Consider the following 24,355-nt stretch of genomic DNA (forward strand, 5'->3'; position numbering starts at 1 on the left):
TTTTCAAATTATGATCAATCAAGGAAACAAATTTATTGCGTATATAAACTGAAAATGTTACTAATTTATTCTTGAACAAGTTTTTTAATTTTTTTTTCTTTTAAATATTTTCTATATTCACAATAAAAGTAAATCAAAATAATTGTAAGATAAAATTTAACTGGAGGTGGGGCTGTTTTTCTTGTAAAAGTTAAGAATGTTGTTTTCTCAAAATTTCAATGAAACATTCTTTCACTTTTTAAGCAGAATGTCTATACTTGAAACACGTGCCAAATTTGTATGCTCGTGTATTCCAATTTCGACATTCATAGCCGTGCTTGGTTATAAAGAGCGTCCTTATTGAGCAAGGAATCTACGTAGTTAATTTGTAAAATAGAAATATTCATCCCTCCGTATTAAAATTGAGTGCGAGTTTCAAGAACCACGATTTCGTTATTACGCGGTGATTCTACCGAACCAATTAACGAACAACTTGCTATAGATATATACGTGCGAGAGTATACCCATTATATATAATTAAAATAAAATTGTGGTAAACGGACTAAATGGGGGGGAAATTGAGGTATGAAGGATGAGGGTGCGGTGGGCGTAGAGCGCCAAGTGACGCGGAAGAAACACAATCGCCGGGATTTAATCCAATAAATAATCCGGCTCAAAGCCAAATGTCTAATGATGAGATGGCTTTCGACACAGGAACGGCGGCGGAAAATTGGGATGGGGCCACTCTACCCTCCGCGAAAGGGGTTCAAGAAGGAGGACCGCGAATAAGATGATGGGGGGATGGGATGTACAGTTTTCCCTCCCCATTTCAGAGAGCGATTGTTCCCGAATAGGAAATTACGAGCGAACTTTATGAGGCGGACATTCTTTCGCGCGAAGGGTTTCCGTTGCACCGGACAAATGTTGCGCAAGTGTGCGAACGTCCATTTTGAATCGATTTTATAGAGAAGTAGTGGTAGTTCTAAGGTGGCGAACATTAGCCGCCATCTCGCAGCGTCGCGCAGCAAATGGCGACTCTGAGAGCGAAACACGTTGGCCATAAGCCAAACGTTTGCATGCCATACATCCAGCAGAGTGCACTATTTTGAATGCGGTAATAAAATATTATGATTATTACGACGTTGCGCTTTCAATATATTATGCAATAAATGCTAGCGAGGAATATTGCGTATTTTAACCCCTAGCAATACTTTCAGCTTGCAGCGATTTCAGGTAATATTCTGAGCTAATACGAAACTTTTTAAATTTATATTTACAGTAGTGCAAATGTACGTGCCTTATATAAATTTATAACATTATTATAAATAATTTGAATATTACATTTCACATAATGGTGACAAATTAGAATAGATTGCCAATTTGTTTGGAACCGTTTCAACAATGAAATCAGATAAACTAGCAATCTTTAATACGAAACGATCAACCTGGAGTCACATATATCCAATGTATGGTTAGCAACACCGGGCTAAGAATTGTACCCATGACCCCTCAGTTGATAGCATTTTATGCTTACCATTAAACTATATATATAATTTGCTAGTTAGATGCTCACTGAAAGGGTACAGTAAAAAATATAGGCTACTTATACGGGTTTGGTGCATCCGCTCTAAAATCGCCAGATTAACAGAACGGCAGCTTTAAACGTAATTCTCGTTTTCTCGAATGATAGATTGCACATCAGATGACGAGTAACCTTTCGATATGCACAGATGCAATTATTAAAATTGAGTTGGATCTTTCTGGCGAGTTTAATAAGGCAAGATTCGGAACTTATCGAAACTTCCCTTATTAAACTCGCCTGAAAGATCCAACTCAATTTTAATAATTATCATTTTAATACTTGCATCTGTACACATCGAAAGGTTACCCGTCATCTGATGTGCAATCTATCATTCGAGAAGACGAGAATTGCATTTAAAGCAGCCGTCCGTTAATCTGTCGTTCAATTTGTCTGGCGATTTTAGAACGGATGCATCGCATCCTACTTATACATATATCTGGAGTAATAGAAGTTACACTGAAAAATATGTAGATGTAAGAATTGAAGAGATATTTATATGTATTGAAAAATCATAATTGATAATTCAAATAGCGTGTTGTGGATTAGGTATCCTGGAATTTGTTTATTTTCAGTATTACATAAATGTCCTAAATGACGAATTTTGAGAACGATATAAGGCAGTTAACTTATCATATTTCTCTTTTGTTATAGGTTTTAAAGTTTTGTACAGTGATAACATTGTAATAGTAGCTCATTATAATGTAGGGAGTAGCGAGTCTTCTTTTGACAGTTATCTTGTATTACCACTGATGCATTCGTAAGATGCATGTTTAAGAGTGGCAACACAGACCAACCAAGTCGTAATAAATCCAATCAGATGATTATTTGAATTACGATTACTAATTATTGTTACGAATGAACTTTTATGATATTATTAGCCTGAGATTTATTTTCAAGTATTTACGACCCAATCTAGATAAATGCTTTAATAAAAATAACCCACATACAATTATCTAATCCATATTTTTCATTTTCCGGTTAAAAACTGGTAAACCAGTAATTGGGGAAATTATTTACCGTTAACCGGTAAATTTGAAATTTGACGGTAAATTGCAACCCTTAATTTAATCGCACCATTGCAATTGACCTTTTTATTCAAATTACATACCTGGACGTACTACATATAGATTACACATTATATCCAACATCATTAAGCAGACGCTCACAAGCCAGACAACCCTAGACTCGTCTAAATAACAAAACTATCCCAGTAATGCTGATTTTATCTAGCACAATGAAATTGAATGTATGTGTACTATTTAATATACCTTCCTATGTAGAGCAAACTTACAATCGGAAAATCATAATAGGGATTCGTAAGCAGGCTATACGGTATCGGCTAATGTAATGACCAAAGTTCAGCGAACGCTGATTCACCGTCAAACTATGGCGATAGCTTAAGCTCTGTCCATACGAGCTTTACATAGAAGTTATTAGTGACGAACAATGCAACGTCCGGCTTAAAATACCATAGGAATAATCGGAAGTTCTCAAATTGATGACGTACGAAACTATTAGCGTCTGAGCGGCGAAGGTAACTGATGAACACGCTAGAACCTTATGATTTCTCAGAATGTTGCCAGTCAAATATGTACATCTCAGTTATAGTGATGATTTTCCATGATTGTAAGGATGCTATCAGACAAAATTGGCATCACCAAAGAATAGACTAATCGTTTAATCGTCAATAAAATTGATTTTTGAATTATGTACATATAATCTGAATCAATGGTAGGGTCATCAGTAGTATTCGGAATCCAATTATTGTGCATAGCTCCAGAGCGAGGTTAGCATTGAATGTCAAAAAAATGAAATGAATGATATTCAGTTATGTAGTCGACGAGTTATGGATTTATTTTTATACAGGTTTACACCCATTTTTACTAACACGACAACTTTTGTCAACATTGTACATAAGTATTATTCAAATCCAATTCCAAACATCGATCATCAAACATTAGAATCATCATAGAGACATCTATGGACAAATTTTTGCAGCATTTTAAATATTAACAATTTATGAGATGCTGTAAACTCAAATATTCCGAGAAATTGGACAGGAATGTCAATTTGTTGGAACCGTTTCCAATTAAATAAGATAAATGGCAGAAGTTTTTTAGAGATGCCAAGCATATTGAACAGAAGTCATGTTTAATAAAACTATGTGAGTATATATTTGCCATTCCAGCCCACAATGCCAATGTGGAGAGAATATTTTCCCTGATGTCAACACAATGGTGATAGAATTGTGTCAAAACCGGGGATAGAATCCGTTACCACACAATCGAAAGCATTAAACGCTAACCGGTGATCTGTGTATGTATGTTGCTGGTTAAAAATTGTTCCTCTCTTAAAATTTCAAATATCTCGGGTGCTTTCTGGGTGAATCTTGTGAAAGCAATATGGAAATTCGCGCTGAAGTGGAACAAGCAAGAGCTATGTACATATGTACATTTTTAAAGAATAAAATCTCAACATAGTACTCCGACTTTAACAGAACCATGGACCCTGACTGGTGCCATGTGTAATGACATATTTGGCCAAAAACCAATATATATCGTGTATTACATTACATGAAGCTAGACGCCAAATTTGAAATTTATATATACATATGAGAGTTAATACTATAAATATTTAAATATTAGAGATAACGAGAACCTATAGAACAAATTTTATAAAATATAGAGTGAATTATAGGCGTTTAAAAAATTAAAATCTTGTCCAACCTGGCCATATCAAGGCGAACAGGTTGGAAGACACGGGACGAACGCTTATTAAACGTCAGGAAGGTTTACGGGCCCCGTTTTTAAAACGCGTTGTATACGATATTTTATCTCCAACGTAATGGCAGACGATACATTAACGTGTATTGATGACCAAAATGAGCAATATAGCAAAGTATGAAAACGATCGGATAAGAGATAAAAATGACCAATAACACGAAAGCCATGTGAAACGTAAAGGAGGTATTTAAAAATCTACAGGCCTTTGAGTTGTGGACATACCTACAGAAGAATGTTGAAAATCTCACGGATGGCGCTTAAAACCAAAGACGAGGTTCTGGTCCTGATGAGAAAACATGTCGAAGTGCTCAAAAATGTGAAATTATAGTAACATGGACATGTGATGCGGAACGAAAAATACGATATCCTGTGTCTAATAATCCAGGAAAAAATCGTAGGGCAACACAGTTGGAACTGGTGGAAGACATCATAGTTGAAGATTCTTTGGCAGTGGTATAGTATCAGCACCCCAGCACTATTTAAAGCACTAAAATATGGATGGGAAGTCTACATATAATATGTAGTTGCCATCGTTATTGAAGGACATGGGCCATCACCACATATCATCCTATCCGGAAATTAAATATGCAAAATAACAATAAAAAATGTTATCAATAAGACGATTCATCTTTAAGTTAATCCATAATTGAATGACAATATTTATTTGAAGGTGAAAAGGATAACGGGACGATGGGGAGGGTTGGGAATATGCGGAAAAATCGGTGCTAGATTCCGGAAGTTTGACGCCTCGCGAAAATTCTTGACCCTCCAAAGGAGAGAAGTCGGAGGGTCGTCTCCGTCAAGGAAATGCCCAATTATGCTTGACAAGGGGGGACTCTGCGACAATACAATACTACTTCCGGTCTAAAGGGACGCGGTCCGGGTTTCGGCCGAAGACCACGCTTTGCCTCTCCCTAGTTACTAACCGGAGGCCTCTCTGTCTCTCTCTCTCTCTCTCATACTCTCTGTCTCATTCACTCGCATTGTGTCCGGATAAATTAATTATTATCCGCGAATCCGGACCCGGACGATCAATCAGCCTTAGCGCCTAACGACCGGATTCGACGGTAGGCCGGATTATGCATTTCGGCTAAATGAGCGCGGTCTAAAAATCCTTGACACTGTTCAATCGTTGTGTTGTTCAAAATGATAACAAAACTGTTGGGTTTGCTTATTAGAATTGCTTTCCTTTAACTTTCTTTTGTACATACGACATATCTTTTCAATTTCTTAATATTATTCTTTGTTTCCTTTTTTCACTTTTCCAAGGAGATCTTTTAGGTTGTTTTTAAATGCCTTAAAGTGAATTAACACACGTTGATATTTGAATCAATCTTCAAGTATGTTTATTTATTCGTCTTTTTCAAATGTCTTTAGTATACAAATCTCACATTTCAAATGCTATTTTAGTAAGTCTAGAAGGATTTTTATACTTTCTTTCCCTTATTTTTTCTCGTTTGCTCAATGCTGATATATTTTTAATTTATTTTATATACATATACATATATAACAGAAAGGACTAACAGGCAAACCCCAATATGCCTTCCTGGCCAATTAGAAACATCGATATCCAATTCTTATAATAACTTTAATAAATCATCATAAATACATTTACTGATAAATTTGACAAAATTTGACAAATTTTGATAAATTTGACAAATTTTGATAAATTTTACAGCATTTTTTGTATATAAATCGCCAAATTACAAGATGCTAAAGAATACGAAATTTGCGAGATATTTATGGAAAATTTTGTGGCATTTACGCATACGAATCAGAGAAATTCAAGATGCAGAAATGTTCAAGATGCAAAATTTGTCGGAACAGTTTCAATGAAAATCAGATAAATTGGCAAACTCTGATAGGAAACGATCGTCTGGCCAGCAGCAACCAGTGGGACTAAACCCGTGACCACTATGCTCGAAACCATTATTTGCTAATCACTAGTCCTTGCTGCTGGTTTAATGTCGTGGTCACTTCTATCGTCTGGAATCTGATGGACACCTGTTCTCCCGGTTTTGTGCCAAATTGAAAGCAGCGTTTGGGGACGATCCCGTCAGTGCTTTAATTCAATATTTTATTTTATTTTATTTTATTTTATTAATTGAAAAATCAACAGACAGGATGTACAGAGATAGGTATAAAAAACACAAAAAGTAAATAAATAATATATGTAACACCCGAGTCCAATAATAGATTTTTACAAAAATGAAAAAGATAAATATAAGGAAAACAAATTAAAAAGTAAAGAATAAAGGCATGACAAAATATGTAGTACATTGCATAATTAAACTATAGTATTAAAATATTTGGAAAAGGTTATAAGATAGAATATAAGAAGAAATTGAAATTTACAAATATAAAAAACAAATGAAAAAGGTAAATACAAAATAAACAAATGAAATGGAAAGGAATGAAAGCTATAATATGATTAAATAGCACATTACATAACTAAACTAAAGTATAAAAATAATGGAAATATTGGAAAAATAGAATAGAAGAAAAAATGAATCAATCGGTCAAGATTCTCTTGATGTTAGACCTGAATTGATGTAGGGAAATACCAAACAGATCAACCTCATTCAGCTCTCCGTTAAACATACGATAAACGCGCTGCAGATAAAAATATTTTTGGGAATTAGTATTGAAAGGATCAAGTGAAAAGAGTGTAACGCGTCTAGGGTATCGAACTGGGATTCTGAAATTAACCTTATTCAGTAAATCAGAACAATCAAGGAAACCATTTATGAGCTTAAAGAAGAATATAGCATCAGAATGTCGTCGCCTGACAGAAAGATTGTTAAAAGAAAGGATTTTTAAAATGTCGGAAACAGTAGAATGGGTATAGGTAGGAAAAAGGTAGCGTAAGGATTTAATAAATTTAAGTTGAACTTTCTCAATACAATTAATATGGGATAAATAAAAAGGTGACCAGATAATTGAGGCAAATTCAAGGTGAGACCTTACAAAGGAAAAATAAAGTAATTTTAGTACATAAGGATCATTAAAGGGTTTTGTTGAGCGGAGTAGGAATCCAAGAGATTTAAATGCTTTGTTGGTAATAAAAGAAATATGTTCAGAGAAATCTAGTTTATTATTGAGTATTACACCAAGATCCCTAATAGAAGATGACGTGTTAAGGATTGAATGATTTAATTGATATTGATTAGTAATAATTGACTTATTTCTAGTGAAATTTAAAATAGAGCATTTTTCTAGATTAATAAAAAGATCATTATTTAAACAATATATAGAGAATCTATCTAGATCTTCTTGTATCTTATGACAATCGTCTATGGTGTATATAGGTTTGTAAATTTTTAAATCATCAGCGTAAAGAAGTATAAAGGAATGTTTGAAGATGTATGAGATATCATTAATATAGAGTAAAAAGAATAAGGGACCTAAATGCGACCCTTGTGGGACACCGGAAGGAATATGTCTAAGTGATGATCTAAAACCATTGAGAATTATGATTTGGTGACGATTTAGTATATACGAAGAGATCCAACGAAATAAATTTCCTCGGATTCCAAGGGACCAAAGTTTATTGAGTAAAAGGTTGTGATTGATTTTATCAAAAGCTTTAGAGAAATCCGTATAAACGACGTCTATTTGGATTCGTTTGTCCATATAAGATGTGAGAGTACTAGTGAAATTAAGCAGGTTAGTCTCTACCGATCTCCCCTTAAAAAAACCATGTTGTTCAGGTATAATGTAGTTTTTGAAATTGGAGAAAAGGAAATTATAGATAATTTTTTCAAAGATTTTACTAATGACAGATAGTTTAGATATAGGACGGTAATTCTCAATAAGATTCTTATCACCTTTTTTAAAAATAGGGGTGATGTAAGATAATTTCCAATAGTCAGGAAATTTACCGTTCGACATAGAAAGATTGAAAAGGATTGTTATGGGAAGAGATAATGGGACAGCACATTTAACAAGGAAAAAAGAAGGCAAACCATCACAACCCGCACCAAGATTAACATTGAGAGAGTTGATGTGACTGAGTACAGTAGATAAGTCAAAATGAAAAGTAGATAAGTTACAAGAAGAAGTATCTGTATTAGAGATAGAAAGGTTAATGGTAGAATCACGATTGAAAGTGGAGTCAAAATAGTCAGCAAAAATGGTACAGATTTCAGAACCATGTGAAGCCGACTTATTTCCATAATACATTACGGAAGGATATGAAGAGGAGGTATTTTTTTTTGAATTTATATATGACCAAAATGATTTGGGATTAGTTTTAATATTATTTTGAATAAGAGAAATATAATTTCTAAAGCAGATTAAAGAATATTTTTTAATTCGAGCTCTTAATAGTGAAAAACTTTGATAATCTAAGGGATTTGAATAAATTTTAAATTTTTTATGGAATTTGTTTTTTTCTTTTATTATTTTAATAAGAGACGATGTAAACCAAGGGGGATATTTGGTACGCTTAGATTTAAGAGTAAAAGGGACGTGGCATTCAATAATATTTTGTAAGGTATCGTAAAATTTTTTACAAGCTAAATCAATATTTAAATTGGACAAAAGTGAATTCCAATTGATATCGCTTAAAATTGGAATAATTGTAGCATAGTCAGCTTTTCTAAAGAGGAAAGTTTTATTATAATTATAATTCAAGGGTGAAGATTTGTTGTAAATTATTGAGATGCAAAAGGATAAATGATGAGAATCTTCATGGATTAGCGTAGAGTCAGCACGAGAAATATATAAGGGGAAACTACTAATATGACTGACTATCTTATGGAAGACCGTCCTCTCTGATGACCGCTGGTGACTACCAGCTTCTCTAGACTCTCTTCCTGGCAAAGAAAGCAATAATCCATTTTTTACATTTGACGATGAGGACTAGTATTTTTTACATTTGACGATGACGACTAGGAAGATCTATTATAAACCTTCTCGGTGGGTCTGTTAACTGGACTCTTTGTATCTATACTTGAATAAAATTTGTCTTCAATTTTGAATAATTTTATATTTATTACAGCTATGTATGTAATGAAACCACAACCTTTTAAATTGGAAATTTTAGCATAATAATTTTGTTTAAAATAATTAATTTGCATTTAATAAATATTTAATTAAATTTTGACATAATTAGTGACATAGTAGGGATACTGAAAAATATTTCTGGAATGTTAACATAACTTCGTCATGACTCATATTTTGTGCAATATATATATATATATATATATATATATATATATATATATATATATATATATATATATATATATATATATATATATATATACATATATAACTGTGAATTCATTTTCCTATATATGTATATACACTGTAATACAGCGTTTTTATCTCCTTAAAAGCATATTTTATTAATTATATTAGGGTTATTATAAATATACATATGTACATATATTAAACACATGTTCATTGAAACGGTATTAGTGACCAGTTATTGGAAACAACTTATATTGTTGGAAATTGGGTGTGAAAATTCGCCTTTTTCACTAGTTCGTGAGATGAAAACGCTATACATACAGGGACCATTTGATTATACGTGGCGTATTGAGAGCTTTGAACGTTGATATCGTACCAAATGATGTAGAGTCCCAGACGTCTTTTACAATCAAAATCTCCGTTGGGAAGCGTTCTTAAGCTTAATACGCTTCGACGTACGTCAAAATTATAGTGATAGGGGTTCCGCTTCCGGTTCGCCGTTCGTCGGACGACCGCCATTACAAGGAGCGGGTATTACACGGGGAAAAAACTTTATTGCCCATTAAGAATAAAAAAAGGAATTTTCTCACGGTCCCTTACGACCCATACATTAAATATTCAAGACGCGAGCGCCGCCCCTGCACAAGAAGAGTCAGGGCCGGCGCAAAGAAACCCAGGGGGTGGGAGTGCCACCTGTCGGGACGCCATGTTTGTTCATCGGTTCGATCCGACAAAAAAACCGCTTTACACCAAAGAATAAAATGTAACTTCAAAGTAAATTCGTTCAAAATATGTATGTAAATATGATACAAAGGTCACTAACTACACATTTAGTACAATTATGGTGCTATTTTTTTTATGAAAATTTAGCTTTGAGCGAATAGTAATACTTTTGATGAGCTTTTTACTTAAACTCATAGTTCGTATCTACCACAATTATCATTTATTTTTCATTGAAAACTTATTTGACATAGTACCGATTTTTACATTTGAATTGTGTATTCGCTAAATAGCTATTCCTTTACTGAATATGACTCATACAAAGTAAATTATAATAATGACATATCGTAACTTTTCATTTTTTGTATTGTAAACCTTTATTACGAACTTTTATATGGCTATATTCCTAATTTTCAAATAGGCGGTACAATTCAATAGGTTATTTATAAATTTATTTATTTAAAAGTTTTGGACCATTGTGGCATTACAGTAAGAACCTAATGCGCCACAATGGCTTAGATAATAAAACAAGAAGGTGAGAAAAACAAAAAATAAATAGATAAATAAAGACTGCGGACTAGGTATCGTATTACCGGTTTACCGATTTACCGATTTACCGATTTACCGGTAATTATCGGATATTATTTGATCGCGTACATAAACAGGCATATTATTCCATTCAAAATCGATGCAAATGGCGGATTTTGGATTAGTTAGTCTGGTATTTATCTATTTTCAGTATTAAATGTCCAAAATGACTAAAATTTTGAACGGAATGTATGCGAGGCAGAAAACTCAAATAAACATATGTAGGTCTTGAAGTTTTACTCAGTGATAACATAGTCATAGTAACTCATTGTTTTAAGTTGTAGGGAGTAGCAAGCCTTCTGTCAGTTTCACAGTTCTCTTGTAGCACCACTGATGCATTCGTAATAGTGGCTATACTGTTGCATGCTTAAGAGGGCTGTACACCCGAAACCTTAATTTTGTTACCGTTCCTTTCTTCGATATATATTGAGTGTATGTATATATTGAGTGAATGCGACAATATATATCAATATATATATTGAGTGAATGCGACAGTTGCGCTTCGACCAGATAAAACGTATTTTAAATGGACAAAATCGAGGTTTCGTATTCTCCTATTTTTTCCTCCAAAACTGGACCAATTTTTAAAAAAATTTCATCATCGGTATGAGAAAAATACTTTCTGTGCATCTATTGGCGTATTTTTTTAAAAATCGACCGTTAAATAAGCACACTGGACTCGTTTCGTGGGTGTAAAAAAGAGGCGATTTTGTAGATGTTTGGCGGCTCCTAGCTCCTATAAAAAATAATTAATCAAAAAAATAAAACGATAGATGCACCCAATGGTATATATCCATAGCATATTAAAAAATAATTTCTCTAGTGCCATAATTGAGAAAGGGAGTACGTTTATAGTATAGTACGTTTATATAGTACGAGTATAGTACGTTTGTATGGACAAGGCGCTGCTGTTCAGCCCAGAGTGGCAACACAGACCAGCCAAGTCGTAATACATGCGATAAGACGGTCGTTTTAGTTATAATTATTAATTATTTCGAATGGACCTACATGAAATCATTCACCTAAGATTTATTTTTAATTATTTAGGGTTCAATCTAGGTTTACGATGTTTTTTTTTCATTTACTGGTAAAAACTAGTAAGCCATTCATGGGAAAAAATATTTTCCCATGATTGATCCCGGTAAAAGAAATTTTACGGTAAATTGCAATACCTACACCGGACATTTGATGTTGAGTTATGTTGATATTTATTTTGTATTTCTCAAACCGTATTTTGCAAAATAATAAAAAAAAATGGATTTCTCATGATATTCAATATACAAATGTATAAAAATAAAATCAAATATGATATAAAATTTTCAGATTCGAACTAATTCCACAGTTATTAATAAATATGTATGTATTTACATAAATTAGTTATTATTAAACGTAAACGTGGTTCATTTGCTGGAAAAAAGTTTCCTTACCAATTCAATTATTGCAACATTCAAAATCGGAGTGGAAACTGAAGCTCGAATTAATCAAAAACGACGTTAAAGCTCTTTAACGGCATTATTATATGTAAATGTATTTATAATTGATGTATTCAAATTCTACTACTCAAACTCAACTGCTAAAAACATATAATTAGCTTTTAACAAACACGATTCGTGTGAATAAAAATTAATCCACGCACATACATACATTATAATCCAATTACGAAATGACATAATTAGAAAAATAAAATAGGTTTTTCACGTATAAAAATTAATATAATCACATACACACATCCTTCAACTAATTTTCACAACGAAATCAAAACACGCTTTTCCTCATTTTTACCAACGAACACAACACGACACGACACGCCATTGACGCGACACATACACACACAACAACGAGTACGCGCAAATTTCCCGACGAACTTTGCAAATGTAGCCAGCATTCATGCATTAAGTTCTCGTATCTTGCAAACAACAATATAATTGAGCCGAAGAATAAGAAGGAGGCTTTTACGAACGGCTCATAATGTTCGCACCGCGGGGACAAGATCTAACTCGGCCATCGCGCTCCAAACTTTCCGAATGATAAATGTCATAAAGTTTCTTCGGCGATGCCGTTTCCTACAACCACCCACCCACCCACTTCGTTCCCCGTCCCACGGCACCGTGCTTTGTGTACGGGGTGTGTATGTGCCGAGTGTGTAGCTGAGAACACACTCAATGGAAACGGAATATTAGATTAGGGGTTTCAAAGTGAACTCCGGCCATTGAATTCCTTTGAGCGTCAAAAGTGGAGCGCTTTACCATTTTCGCATACGTACGTTCTTCGGTTGGTTTTTTTTTCTCGTGATTTTTATTTATTTTTAATGCCTTCAAGGCGCGTATTCGCATATTGGAATATTCTCCGACTAGTGGTGGTGTGCTTTTTGCTCAGACGCGATATTGCACTGAGCTGCATGCGCAAAGTGCAATTTCAATGCAAGAAAGTCGCATCCAACTGATGCCACAGCATGTCAACTTATGCGCATTTTGAACTTTCGGCTTGGTTCGATCAGTGGTTCTCGATTTTATTCAAGACTTTTATCTATGTATAGGGTTAGGGTAGTTCTATGTGATTATTTTGTTTCGAATCCCATTTTTCGGATACATATTAGACATGCACCAGCAGGGTTAGAATATTTTGCTATGGTCAGTGTGGTTACGAGTTCGAATCACACTGGTTGCTGCTGGCCAGACCTTGTTTTGTGACCAGGTCGGTAGTTTCCTATTAGAGTTTGCCAATTTTTCTGATTTCCATTGAAACGATTCCTGCAAAATTGGCTTTCCCTCCCCATTTCTCTAGCAAAATCTTGAGTTATTATGTTCTCAAAGTTCGTCGGGGTTCTCTTCATATATCAGAGTTTGCCAATTTTATCTGATCATTGCTGAAACGGTTCCTGAAAATTGGTATTAAATCTAATCCTGTTGTCACAAAAACCTGCCTGTGTATAATTTGTATTAATTATACACAGTAATCTGAAATCCATAGATGTCACTATGATTATTATTTCTGATTAATTGTTATATTCTATATATTCTGATTGTATATGTATGTATTACTGTATTTCTGATTTCTGATTGCTTATGTATTTCATTAACGTACATCCGTCGCATTGGAGCAAATCTGTAATGGCGAGTGTGTATTGATTTGTGACAATAAAAAAATAAAAATAAAAATAAAATGTATATGTGGATGATTATTGTATAAAAATTGTTTTATAAATATTTGTTGATCGTATTATATACGATGTTTGCAATGCACTTTGCTATGTTTGACCATAGATGTCATATATAATTTCGAATTATGTAATAATATGAAATTTTGTATGTTTCTTGATCTGTATAGTACACTCGACGCATTAGAGCGATCTGTACGAGGGTACATAGATTGATTGAATGAAATAAAAAAAATATGAGAGACTTGGTATGAAGACTTGGAGACATACATAGACATACGACCGTTGATTGTTCGAAAATATTTATAATTTATATTGTAACGTGGGAACATGGGAGTCTAAGTACATTGATGTATGAATAGTAGGGTATTAGGCTAACGGGACCCGTATGAGATTAACGGGACTCAGTAAGTGCCCGAACAAAGAATACGCTGGGGTTCTCACAGAACGGGTCGAGTTCGAGTAGACCTACGTACCTACACAATAGACATGCCAACGGATCTGGGATGCTATGGTGGGCAACTTGTCCTTCATAGGTACTTTATAGGTACCCTGCCCTTTATGAGGCACACACGGTAGATCAGATAATTCTGGAATAAGCGGTGGTTACTTGTAGATCTCCTGAATCGTTGAATAAACGCTGTGAAGCGACTTTGGCCTTTCGTTTGAATCCTGAACCCACCCCTACGCAAAAAAAATTAATCAGTAGCATGGACTAGTGGTTAGCATATAATGCTTTCGAACACAGTGGTCACGGGTTCGAGTTCCACTAGTTGCTGCAGGCCAGACCTTGGTTTGTGACTCCAGGTCGAACGTTTTCCATCAAAGTTTGCCAATTTATCTGATTTTCAATTTATCTGAATTGAAACCGTGACCACTCTGCTCAAAAGCATAATATGCTAACCAATAGTCCACGCTGCTGGTTGTTTATAATATTATACCTATTGCTACATATATACAATACATACATTATTATTCCATGATACATGTGGAAGCTGAATTTTCTACATTTTGATTGTCTTTTGTACAATTGATATTCTATGTACATATGAGCCGTTATATTTTGAAGTGGCGGAAATCAAAATTTCAGTCCCAAAAACACTATTTCTTATTATATTATTTGACTTAATTCAGACATTGTTTTCATTTATTTTAATTACATATGTAGATATGTCCATAATCTCAGAAAAGTAGAATAAACGTATTACAGGCCACCAGTATTTTTAAATATTGTTACACATTGTTAAATATTGTTAATATTTTGCGAGATATACATACATATCTCGAAATGAAGAAAAGTGGATTTATGCCACTTTAAATTATAACGGCTCATATATATATATATATATATATATATATATATATATATATATATATATATATATATATTATTCAGTTGCATCGGTAGACATTGATGCAACTTATTTTATGAATGTATGTACATAAGTCAAAACCAATATATATCATATATGTATATGTATAAATTTTAGCTCAAACAGTACCGTATAATTTCGTTAGTATTTTATGTACCGATGACAAAAATAGGCATTCGCAAACGATACCACTGTCGGATCACACTTCGCGTTGAATGAATTGAATCTGATTGGCTTTGTGCTCTAATTATTGGGTCCCGAGCCCAGATAAAGAACACCCGAATTGGGTTAAGATCGGATCAAACGGGGCGGTTTATATTGGCCTGTGAGTGAAAATTGGCGTCGTTCAGCTCACCGAAGCCAAAGGCGGTCCATTAATTCATACATAAATCTCCGGGGATTATATCAATTTGTGGCCAGAGTTTACACAGAGACGGAGGTGAGGAGGACGAGGTGGAACGGGATGTGGGTGGGTGGTTGGGTGGATTGTCCCCGAACGGGAACGCGAATCGCGGGAACGTCGCATAGTGGGATATGATATATGGCCGACTTTAAACATCGTATAAATGCAGATTATGCAAACGCAGGTGTCGCTATTTATTAAAAAGTAATTTATGTATCGGCTGTGCTAAGTGGCGCCCAACCATTTTTTCCAGCGAGGTTAGCGAACTCGGACCGAGTTTTGCCGCAAATGGTGAATTCATTTTATGTTTAACGTATGGGACGATTGATGAGACTTTTGAAGAAATAAAAAATTGTATGAACTCGTGAAATTTTAGTTCGGAAATTGATCGTTATTGAGTTAGTACGAATGTAAATTTAAAGTTTTTCATTCGATTACTATTGAAAATTGCGCCAAAGCTATTTTATGTATGTGTGTATTTATTATGTGTATAGTCTAATTTATTCAATTGTAAATCAATATTGTAATATTAAAAGGAATTCATACAACATTGGTAACAACGAAATAAGTGATTCGATTATTCATGGTTTTATCCATTTAAAATTTTAAATCTACTCGAGCTAAAGTAATAAATCTTATAAAAATAAATATGTATATCTCAAACATACACACCGTACAAATCCGTAGCTAGGGTAATTTGCGCCCGTATGCAAACATGCTACTAGCACCCCCTCCCTCCCTATTCTTTATTTATCTATTTTTTATTCACAATTTTCAAATACGCCCATTAATTTCATATTTCGAATACAGCCAGCAGCATGGCTCAGTGGTTGGGTTAATACTAAGCACCGAAGGGTTACCGGATTCGATCCCCTGAGTTGACCTCGATTGAAAATAATTTATTCTCAGTATAATCTGTAGTATTTCTGGTTAGACTTGGATAGTTATGACTCCAAGTCGATTTTTTCCTGTTTTTATGTGACCACTATTTGAATATGATTTCAAAATTTTAAATTTATATGTACCAGTTTAATACCATAGATGTCGCTCGGGGGTGACCCATTTAATACGAGCAACAAATAAATTTAATTAAACGAAGAATATTGTCATTTAAAAAAAGGTATGGCATGATAGTGCTCGTCTGTATTTTAAACAAACATCAATTATAAAATTTTATATAATGGTCAACCCCCCTGGAGTATGGGATTATGGGGGGGGGGGGGCAGATGACCCAGGTGCAAGAGTGAGGGGGCGCCAAAACTTGGTTGGTTATATCGGGGATTTTTTTATGATTTTAATAATGTTGATTATTATAATCTGAAAATTGACAATTAATGTATTTAAAATCCCAACGAGCGCTGTAAGGAGGAGCGCTATTCACCCTACCTATTTACCAAAATGAAAATATTTTCATTTAAATTGAATTTCAATATAAAATTTTTGCTCGTATTAAATTTAATATTTTTCTAAACGGAAGTAATCAAACATTGTGATAAAAATTGGGTGGGGGGGGGGGGGGGTGCTCTAGTAGGATGTTTGACCCCGGGAGCAAACTACCCTAGCTACGGTTCTGTTGATCAGTCACCGATACCGAGTTAATATATGAATTTATACATGATATTTTTTTTATAATACTATCTATATAGGTATAATACATACATACATACACAAATAAAGTAAAAATATCAAATAAATATTTGTCCTTATGGTGAAATGAGTGACAAAAAAATAAGTTCTAAATATTTACATATATTATGTCTATGCTAATATTGTGCAGCACCACACAATTATTGTTAATTTTAACATCGTTCAAATTTACCTTTCCATAAATTGTAAAACAGTTTAGAGTAAGTATGTGTAAGCCTTCCATTATATTTTAAGAATCGCTGGCGCTAGTCACCCCACACAATTTGTGGGTTGAAAATGCTCACTTCCAACGTTTGCCATTTCACTGGATAAAACGGTGTATATATATGTATGTATGTATGTATAATATAATATAGTAAATCTCATAGTCAAGGCACGCCCAAGCCGATTCAAGCATATCCCATCCCGCCATTAGTTCATAGAATAATGGGATATTATTCGAGCGATTTCATCAATTATACGGACGAATACACTCGCCGCCAATAAAATAAAAAACTTATTCCTGAAATCGGCGCTGAAAAGACTTGATCGCGTGAAAAATGACCGAATCAAAGGGATCTTTGAGTGACTCAATTTTCAGTCCTAGTGCGTCGACACGTGACGGGTACAAATGACCCGGCGAAAAGACGATCCGTCTTGTTTGACCGTGCTAAACGCGATAAAAGTAAAACCGTGCCCATTTATAAAAGGTAAGTCGTAAGACGCGAAAGAATTGGTTCCATTTATTTATTTGTAATTAAATATGTATCAACGAAAGCTAACTTCCTCAGAGACTATTTTCGATTCCCTCGCCTTCTTGACGTTTATACCCACAAGCTATATGCATTTCAATTATAATTGATAGTACATAATTTCTAGTGGCCATTACTTTTTATCATTAATTCTTTACACTGTAACAACTCCTGTGAAATGCGCCAAATTTAAATTTGAGCAAATTGTATCTGAGACGGTGGAAAAAGTTGAAAAAATTGTTAAAATTTTTAATGTTAATTTATATCATGTAAAAATTATGTACTATGTATAAACACACAGTCAGTTCCATTGTATTTTTGTGTAAAACAAATATTAAAAGCCCAAAAAAACTATCAATAGTGACTTATTGTTTAAATTTAAGGTACATTTTTAGCCCATTCTCAAAGACTTCAAAGAGTGTTTGTCTGTAATAGTCCCCTGTCCAAACAATGTTTATATTTTAGGTTAAACCAATGAGTGAGAGGTGACTACGAGATTGTTAAAATACAAAGTGTTCCAAAGCCCAGGTCACGCAGGGCTGTTTTGGTCCTCCGGACAAATGCATCTCCGGACTTCGGAGAAACGTATGCAGTTACATAGATACAGCGTTTCACACCGGGTGATTTCTTAGTCGCTCATATTTCCATACATTTGGTCTGGTCGGTGTAGCCTAGAGCTATGTTCTGGGACATGTGTAATGAAATTAAATATTTATAATATTTATTTATTTATTTATATATATACCAGGAAGGCCTTACAGGTAAATCCCAATGCGCCTTCCTGGCCAATTACAAATACAAATGCAGCATTTTTATTACAAGTCATTGAATTACGACACACTGAAAAACTCGCAAATTAACGAGACATCTATGAATTGTACATAAATTTTATTGTACATCAATCAAACTTCAAATAGTGGTGACATAGTAGGTAGGAAGGATTTTTAGCCAATTTTTTTTTCCGGGAACCGTTTCAATAATGAAATCAGAAAAAATTGGCAAACTCTGATAGGAAACGATCAACCTGGAGTCACAAATCCAGGTCTAACCAACAGCATACTCTGAAAAATTCATTTTCATTCAGGGATTGAACCCGGCACCTTCTTGACGCTAAGCGGAAGCTTAACGACCGAGCTAATATAATACTGATTCTTCACAAGGTATAAAATTCCGACTGTTAAAATATTGATCAAAATGTATAAAAATAGCATTAATAAATAGTATAAGTTATATGAGATGATCGAAACATATGTATGTAATCATATTATACATAATAATATGTAAATTAAACTAAATTAAACATCCTTATTCAGCTGTCACTTTGACACTTGGTTATAATATAACACGCTGTCCAGTTCACGCATTTGGCAAAGAATTTGCCGAATCCGTGAACTGGACAACGTGCTTGCATTTTTCACGCATTCGGCAATTCTTTTGCCGAATGCTTGTAATAGACAATTTCACGGAATCGATGTAAAATATATATGAACATAAGTATGTATGTCATTTTATTTCAAAGAATATGGCTTTTAATTTTATTTTGAAATCTTTAGCCAGAACGTTCTGTATAATGTCTAAAGATGACGAGTCTCCCAGTTTCCGGCGAATTGCTGATTTTTCGAGGGTAAATACCCAAAGCACGTCTTGCGTAATAAGAAAACTTCTTCCACACGGCACGCACCTGGGTAATCGATTGGTCCCCCGAGATTTCCACGGCCCGAGCTCAATTTTCCGACGCCGAAAACACAGTTTGACTGTATTTTTCCCCGTGTTTTATCCCCGCACAAGTCCCCCGCGGCGACGCTCCCGAGTAACACTATCGTTGTGTGATTGATGTTGTTTTCGTTTCTGTTCCAGAGGATAATGGATTCGGCGGAGCAAGCGGCGTTGTCAGGGGCGTCTCGTGGTGAGACGTCGTATTTGGACGCGAGGCGCCTAAACGTGTTCGCTCAAGACGGGCGCCTGGCCGATGGCGCCCAAAGACTCTCCCTCACCCCCAGCAGACACTTCGATCATCTTTCGGTGAACACGTCCCGAAGCGCCATTCTCATGCCGCCATTTGTCGACGAATATGGTAAGTATCTTAATTAAACTATTAACTATATGCATTTACGACTTACGTTAGGCTAAAGTTAGAGCTAGTGCGTGTCACCTTGAACTTTTGACGTAAGGCTTCTTCGTCTATGGACAAAATGTAATTTTTCGTGAACGGTTTTACGGGGTCTAATTATTATTAAATTAATACTAAAATAGTGCTTACTATTATTAAAACCCACTAAATTAGCCTCCCCCCCCCCCCATCTTAACGAATATATGTAAATAATTTGAAAGACCTTTTTTTTTGAAAGACTACGTCGGAGAATGAGACGGTTTTCCAGCTATTTTGCACCAGATTAGCACTTGCCTTAATGTGCTAAAAAAATCTGTTGGCCACTGTGTTGGATTCCAAACGTCCAGTCAAAAATGTGTGATTTATTTTAAATTGATGTAAAACATGCGAGGTTAATTATTATAATTAATTATAAAAATCATTTAATCGCGTATTAAACATTGAATACTGTAAAATAAATGCAAGATATGAATACAGCTGAAGCAGAGCTGTTTTTCCAAGGCGGATATCATTCTTACACTTACCTTTAAGCGTGGTGCGTACTGAATTCCTCCTCTCTCTCTCTCGCATCTGTGAGACACGTTTAAAAAGAACTTCTTGTGAAAATAGTTATGTCTGTTGATATTGATCAATGTTTTTATTTCGTAATGGCAAAATTCGAGTCATAGAGGTTTTGATGACGAATACATAAAATATGAAGACCCTTCATTTAGTATATTTAGAGAAATAAAATAAAATATAAGCCCTGGTCACACGCTATCTTGTCTTGTCGTGTAACTACAGCCAGTACCAATAAATAAGAAATAGCTGCAAATACAAAACATCCCTGTGATGCCCAGATGGAAGAAAGAAGATTCAAATTCAACTCATACATCACATTTAATTGTGAAAACAAGAATGAGTGCAGGCTACCAGATAGGTAGTTATTAATATCCATTAATGTACGCTCACTAAGATGGAAAATATCACATTCAGGCGGATAGCTCTTGGAATATGAGCCGTTCGATAAAGGACTGTGCGGGCAGTAGGGACGACCATCAAATGATGATGTTTACCACGCACATAATTAATTAATATTTCTTAAGCTGTATACCACACTCGTCGCTTTTTTAGTAATCTGTTAAGACGGGTGTGCATGATTGGTTTAAATAAAATAAAATAAAATAGAACGTTAAAGCGTCCACAACTAGATGAAACCAATCAGAAGAATAAGAACCTTACTGCCTTAAATAGTCTATCTACATATGTATGTATCTTCGAATGTTTCGGTCGTACTTATCTCGAAAGGCGCTTCCAAAGTCACCGTTCGTAAATTTAAATAATTATTCGTTTATTTTACGTGCCTTCCGCGTGAAATATGCAATATAATTATAATAAGCAAACAAAACGACATCGTCTACACAAACATTCGACAGGATTCTATCGCATTAATTTGGCAGGAGGAATCCTTTAGTGGAGTCCTACCGTATCGATTCGGTTGTGCGCCAGTCGCACTATTTGCATGTAATCTCGAAGACTGTTGACTCGCGGAATAATCTCTTATGTAGTTCGCCGGGAGCAAACACCAGCCTCCCCCACAGCCACCACCCACCCGCCCACCCACCCACTAGACCCCCGAGCCGACCGCGATTATATTGAACGAATCGACGGGTTGCGGTTTTGCGGCTTTGGCCATTGTCGGACGTGCTTGCCCGACAATGGAGAGGCGCCACTTGACCGGTCGTCGTTGACCCAGGCGCGAAAAGGTTACCTCGGAAACCCTTCCGGGTCTCTGGAGCGTTGTCGAAAGTCTCGAAGGGACCTCTTGTCTGGGCGCGTGATATGCACTTTTCGACGGGTATAAAGTTCGGGTATTCCCCATACATAAAATACGCTCTCGAATAAAAAATGTGAGCTTTTTTTGTTAGATAGAGTGCCTCTTAAAAGTCACCTTCTAACTGATGAAGTCGATCTATTATTATTTGGTGGGTATGAAAATGTGTTAACATTGTTACTCGTCGTTCCACATGAACAGATTATTCGAGAAAAATACGAATTTGCCTTTGGTCAGAAAGCTATCTGAGATATAATGGAAACGATATACGTAACTTTCCAGAATTAAAATGAAAATATTTAAAAAATTTAACAATTCACAAAAAAAAGTAAAGCCATGTATTATAATAAATAAATAAAAAATGTATTAATTTGTAACATTTTCGCAAACATACATATGCTCATACAAATTGTAGCATATGTAGAGCCGGGCCACTTGCGAGCGACTTGGTTTGAGGATGACTTGGTCGCATGGAGACCAAAAGCGTCTAAGAATCCGCAAATATATGACGATACAGCTTCACATGCTTAATATTTTATTCACTATAGATGCACTGGTTATGGATCTGCTCTACACAGCCTCAAAAATTAATTTGACATAGTCTATAAATATACTAGTTGTTTTACCCGGCTTCGCTCAGTGTTTGTAATATAAACAGATTAAACATGGCGAATCTTATTAGATTCGCCATGTTTCATTTGTTTTTTTATTAAATTTATTTGAATCGAAAAAAATATACATCGAATCTAAACCATATCGAATTTTGATTTGTTTTCGGTGTTATCAACAAACCTCACATACTTACATACATACATAGTTACAAATTATCTTTCGAAATTATATATTAAATACATATGTATATGTATGTCAAAATAGCAAAATGGTGCTATATAGCCTGTTGGAACACAGTTTGATCGCAACAACAATTTTCGAGCCGTAGGAATCGTGATCCACATTTGGTATAGCTTACATGAACATATGAATGTATGTATAATCGTACATATCTATGCACATACGTGGTCTTGGTGCAATTTCGATTTTTTTCGCATGGTTGCCGTTTGATGGATTTCAAACGTCTACGGCAGACGATTTACGACGATCGGACTATCTCGATAACGATGTCCGTTAGCGTTGAGGGATCCCTTTGGTGGCAGTTGCCAAACTGATATCGAACACAAATCTGACTTGCGACTGTGAAGTTCGTTTATTCAATTCCAGATCCAGAGGTGCAAAACCAGATCGCATGGTCGGAACATCTGGATCCGCTTTTCGTGAACAATTACGAGAGCGACCCGGGATTGTCCTGGCAGTACTACGGGAGCTCTAGCGGATTCCTGAGACGATATCCAGGTAAATACTTAAGTACTTATTATTTATTACTATAGCGTGTGCTTCGTGAGTACTTTTCATACTCTCTACCAATCTACTAATTATATGTAAACCAACTTTGTCTCGATTTAAATTGGTTGCTATCAACCTTTTTATTTCAAATATATCGATATTTATAATACCGATTACATAAGTTTGAAGTTATGTAAGTACCTGAAACACCTACTGATGAAGAATCTCTCCGATGATCGTAACATTGAAAGGCAAAAAAGTTTTTATGTGTAATATGTCAAATATGCTAGCAAGACGGATTTACCACTCCAGTATAGAGGTAAAGAAACAAGTATTTGTCCTTTTTTACTAGCCTCTATGTATACTGGTGAACTATGGACGAAATACAAGCAGGAAACAATGAAGATAATAAAGGCACTGAGTGGGACGTGGTAAGTGTTTTTTTGTTAGATAATTTCAAACATGCTAAAAAAACGCAGCACCCCTAGCACAGTTCATGATACACAGTTGTAAAAATTACCCCCTGGAGTGTTTTCGGTGATAGTTCATCGTTGTATTTATCTTTGGTTGACAGTGATCGATAATGGTGAATCCTATATTTGAAGACATATAGGAGAAACTTGCGACTACCCAAACATATTCATTCTGCACGTGCACAGCGGGAAGCAAGGTAAACATGACGTCCCATACCACTCAGTGTACAATACAACTGCTAAAGGACTCTCTTCGGGCTATCGAGGGGTTACAGCGCATCGCAGATGTTTTTGGAAGGGACAGTGCCTCACATCGTCGTGTATTTGTATCGTCACATTTTTATTTTGCTTGCTGCAGCGTCTTCTCATTTCCGTTCATCTCTGTATATTCAGTGGATGGAGCTACTTCACTAATCGCCATAAATTGGCTTTCTTATTATTATTATTATTTATTAATTA

The 24,355-nt window shown here is 35.0% G+C and overlaps 1 protein-coding gene across 1 annotated transcript in view; it reads left to right on the plus strand.

Moving 5' to 3' along the window:
- stol (voltage-dependent calcium channel subunit stolid) overlaps positions 1 to 24,355 on the plus strand; it is a 106,000-nt gene that overhangs the window by 69,563 nt on the left and 12,082 nt on the right. The window contains exons 3-4 of the mRNA XM_077440123.1: positions 20,017 to 20,233; positions 23,301 to 23,432. Of these exons, the coding sequence (XP_077296249.1) occupies positions 20,017 to 20,233; positions 23,301 to 23,432 (349 nt within the window). The remainder of the gene's footprint in view (positions 1 to 20,016; positions 20,234 to 23,300; positions 23,433 to 24,355) is intronic.

Source organism: Arctopsyche grandis, chromosome 10, assembly GCF_051622035.1.
Source record: "Arctopsyche grandis isolate Sample6627 chromosome 10, ASM5162203v2, whole genome shotgun sequence".
In the NCBI taxonomy this organism is placed as follows: Eukaryota; Metazoa; Arthropoda; class Insecta; order Trichoptera; family Hydropsychidae; genus Arctopsyche; species Arctopsyche grandis.